Genomic DNA, 4,354 nt, shown 5'->3' on the forward strand with positions numbered 1-4,354 from the left:
CTGTTTTGCTGGGGGTTTAGACTCAGGAAGGAGATTACTGTCAGAGCCAGAAATAAAGCCTCAGTCAGCTGTTCTGTTGGGTTAACAAACTGTTCATGAGAATCAAGGAGAAGAGGCCTTCCAGGGAAGATCTGGAAAGAAAGAGAACTTTCTTTCTGCACAAAACTGACTAGAATCTCCTCTGAAAGGTTTTCATACTGCTGTTTTTGATTCAGATCATGTAAAAATTAAATAGTACTGCTTATCCTTAAACCACTGTTGAAGTTAGACTCAAAGCGAGATTTAGGTATGGAAGGAGGTGGCTAGAAAACTCCTGATGTGCTCTGTAAAGGCTTTAAGAATGTGCTTCCAGTCCATTTTAGAGGACTTCGTCATTATCTGGAGTTTAAAAGTGTGGATTATTCCTATAGCCTATGTTTTAATTGTTCAGCATGTTAGTTATTTAATTTGTCACGTATTTTTTTTATTTTTCAAAACTCATTATCCAGTATTAAGTTGCTGAACCAGAAATAATTTGGTAGAAGCAGTGGCTTCTAGCTTATGCTGGAAAGCTGAACATGAACATTGTTGCTAAGACTTGGACTGCAAGAGCTTTCCACAACTACCGTGTTTGCAGACTACTATAGAAATCAGATGTGGATGAATAACTGTTTCAGTCATTGAAATTTCATAATCTGTATGGTCTAAAGTGCCTTCATTTTTTTCCTGTTGCAGTTCTGTTTGAGATTTCCAGAATATTAAACACTGGCTTGGATATGGAGACGTTGTCTATCTGTGTGCGGCTCTGTGAGCAGGGGATAAACCCAGAAGCGTTGTCGTCTGTTATTAAAGAACTGCGCAAGGCTACAGAAGCTCTAAAGGTATTGGTTTTCCTTAAAAAGCTTATAGATGTGTTTGTAAGAGTCAGATGTATGTTCAACTTGCTGTACTTCAATTTGTAAATTGTACTTCTGAGATATGACTCAGTTTTAAATCAAGGAAATTAACTGTTCCACAGAAAAGACAATGAATGTGAGTGAATGGAACATGAAGCAAGAAATGGTATGAATAAAATCTTTTGAGAAATAAGTTAACTCCTTTGAACCGAAAAGATAGAGGAAAAAAACCAAACCAAACCAAACAAAAAAAAAAAAAAAAAAAAAAAAAAAACCCCACAACCCGCAGAATTTATTCTGGGTATTTGTAGCCACCATTTGCCCCCTTATCTGCATCATATCACAAATGGATTCCTACTTTCTCCTTCAATCCATATCACCTTATTTCTACAACCTCAGGCCTAATAGTATGCAGCAGTGCTTGTAAGCAGATACATGTGGTTTGCTAATGCAATCTTCACACGCTGCTTTTCTGCTTTTACCATGTTAACCTGTGCCTTGAATATCTCCAAAAACAAGAGGGGATTTTCTGGTGCGTTCATGTGTAGGACTTTTCATAATTTGTCATTTACCTTTCTAGCTAGTGTAGAAGGTAACTATGTTTTAAAAAAAAAAAAAAAACTCACTTGCCTTTAAAAGATTTCCATTCTCTACTGTCTACCTAAACATCATGATTTCTTTTCTTTGGTATCTTATACGTTTATTTCTGCGGAGGTGGAGGGGAAACCTGTGTCTAGCCTGCCTATCTGTGTTCTGGAAGACTGTATTCTGATTCTTAAAAAAGGCAACTTCTAGAGTGTTTACTAGATAGATGCTAGTGAGGGCTGCTTTCCAGTGGTTTTCAAATTTTTTACTTCGTTTTAAACTTAAGATTTTTCTATACTCATTCTCACACTTTTTATATATGTGTACGTGCTTAAATATGTGCATACATATGTTTAACTGTGTATATATAGAGGGTTGTTTTACTTCTTTGCTTACACTTGTTTATCTTTGCTGTTGCTGTCCTTTGCCTGTTTGTCTCATAACTGACTTAAAATCTACCAGTGTCAGTCTCCAACAACTGTACCTTGTTGTCTGGGTTGAGTTGTTTAGTAATAATGCTACTGGTTACCTTAATCAAATAATTGGCAGTGTGATTTATGCAGTTATGATTAGTGTTGGTTTTCTAAGTTTTGTGTCAATAATATATCTGTATGAGTGGGAGTAATAATTACTATAAACTGTACAAAGAACTAAACTCCAAAGAAAGAAAAATCATGCATTTGAGGACTTTTTGAAACCATTAGGGTAAAACACACAGTATACAGGCTGCTCAGAAATGGGATATACAAGTTAACACAAGCAAACAGTGACAGCCATGTTAGTAAAGGCTAATGGCAGTTGACAGCATTTTTTTTTTCAAAACAGCAGCAGTATTCATTGCAGAACAACAGTGCACATCTTCAAGTCTAGAAATAAGCTACTTGCAAAATTTTTAAGTTCTCTTGGTTAATTAATATAGTTACAAGAAAAATTAAGTTTAATGTACATGTAGTCTACTTTTGATGACTTGCAGTAAATGTTGTTTTCTGTTTCTAGGCTGCTGAAAATATTACAGGCTGACATGGGAGAAGATTTGTGTGTGAAGTGCCACGTTAAAGTTAACAAAGGCTTTAAAGATTGCCACTATTCAGAAAAAAATGAAAAAAGTTTGTGTGAAGGTTTCAGAACATCTGTGTAATCTTCTTGAAAAGGGTGATGTATAGAATAGCTTTGAAAAGTTTTCTAATATAAGTTCACCAATAATATCATTACTTATTTTTGTGAACTATTTGTGAAAACAGTGCAATTGCTGCTCCTTGACATCAGTATTTTTTCAAACCATGTGAGATACTGCACACTTGCTGAATTTACCAGTGTGTAGCAACAAATGTTGTTACAGTGAGTATAGCTTGTTAATGCATCATTTGGAAGTGATAAAATGTCCTGGGTTTTATCTCTCTTGAAAAACTAAATGTACAATTTTAATTCTGTTTTATGGACCAGATGGGAATGAAGCCTATCCTGACTTTATTTTAAAGTAAGGGTAGTGACTTAAGTCTCAGTCTGAATGTAAGAAATAAAGCATTTTTGATAATGTAGATAGTCTTACTAGATTGCATCTTTCTGCTGGTGCCTTTCCTCCGTTGCCAGATCTTTACCCAATATGGGAATTCTGATGACTCCCCTTGAATGTCACTCTACCAATTACTTTGCATTTATGTATTTCCGGGATTTTTTCTAACTTACTAGTTTGATATCATTTTTGGTTCTATATCCTTGAAATGCTTAAAATCAGCTTGCAAATGCAGTATGAAAACAGTTCATATGTAGTTCTTGATTGTCAAGGTTTAGGGTCAGGGCTGCTCCCAGACCTGTATCAGACAATCTCTGTTAAACCCTTTCTCCCACAAAGGGGAAGAGAAAGGGAATAAAGGAGAAGGATATCAATTAGAAAAGTAAAACAGCTTTAATTAAAATAATAATAATAAAATGGTATATATACAAACTCAGTATTGAGCCATACTCCCCTCTGATGCTGTGGTACAGGCCCTGGGACTGCAGATGGCAGCTGGGTACTGGAGTCTGGAACTTGGCTCAGGAACACACAGCTCGGGATCAAAGGCAGAATGGATGGAGTCCTCCTCAGGTGCTGGTCATTGAAGAAGAAGCAAAACAGAGGAAGGTCTTGACCCTTATGATCCTTCAGCTTTTATAGTGAATATGAGCGATATGGGATGGAATACCCCACTGGTCAATTTAGGGTCACTTGTCTGCCTCTCCCTGCAGGTGCAACCTGTTACTGTCTGCCCCCCCTGTGTGTGGCGCAGAGAATTCAGCAGTGACTTTGGTCTGCACACCAGTCCTTGGTGGTAACTAAATGTTGAGTGCTGTCACTGCTAGAAGCAGGCACTGTGAAAATACACCGATAACTTCAGAAAGTGCAGTTAGTTAGAAAAGACTTGTCTGAGAAGTAAAACCATTGACCTAAACTAGTTGTGTTCTATCCCAAATCAGGACATTAATCCATGCAGTAAGGTGCACATACCATTTTACCATAAATAAGCTTACCGGTTTTACGCCCTTACAGCTTTTGCTGGTAGACCAGTTGTGCAGAATTACAGAAGCAGGGCAAGTTTTTGACACTGAAAACCCCAATTGCATGGGTATAAAACTAAAAATGCATAATTTTCATTTTTACCTGGGACTGAATGGTAACATTGTTTATAATTAAAGTTGAATGTTTAACATACTTGTGTTGAAAGCAGGGATGGCATGTTATTTCTTAAAACTGGGAAAGTTTGTGTGCTTTCCTCAGCATACTTGGCAATGTTTCTTTCAAAATACTGCATGGAACAAATGTGCTTAGGAATTGGTATAGCAACTCCTGATCACTTTGATCTGGGCTACCATCCAGAAACAATACAAAAAATACTTTTTCTTCCTTCTGGTAGGAA

At 36.8% G+C, this 4,354-nt stretch overlaps 1 protein-coding gene across 1 annotated transcript in view; it reads left to right on the forward strand.

Moving 5' to 3' along the window:
* The window catches only part of MZT1 (mitotic spindle organizing protein 1), a 2,701-nt gene extending 221 nt beyond the window's left edge, over window positions 1–2,480 (forward strand). The window contains exons 2-3 of the mRNA XM_008949980.1: window positions 690–860; window positions 2,457–2,480. Of these exons, the coding sequence (XP_008948228.1) occupies window positions 690–860; window positions 2,457–2,480 (195 nt within the window). The remainder of the gene's footprint in view (window positions 1–689; window positions 861–2,456) is intronic.
* The last annotated feature ends 1,874 nt before the right edge of the window (window positions 2,481–4,354 follow it).

This window comes from Merops nubicus, unplaced genomic scaffold, assembly GCF_000691845.1.
Source record: "Merops nubicus isolate BGI_N331 unplaced genomic scaffold, ASM69184v1 scaffold21691, whole genome shotgun sequence".
In the NCBI taxonomy this organism is placed as follows: domain Eukaryota; kingdom Metazoa; phylum Chordata; class Aves; order Coraciiformes; family Meropidae; genus Merops; species Merops nubicus.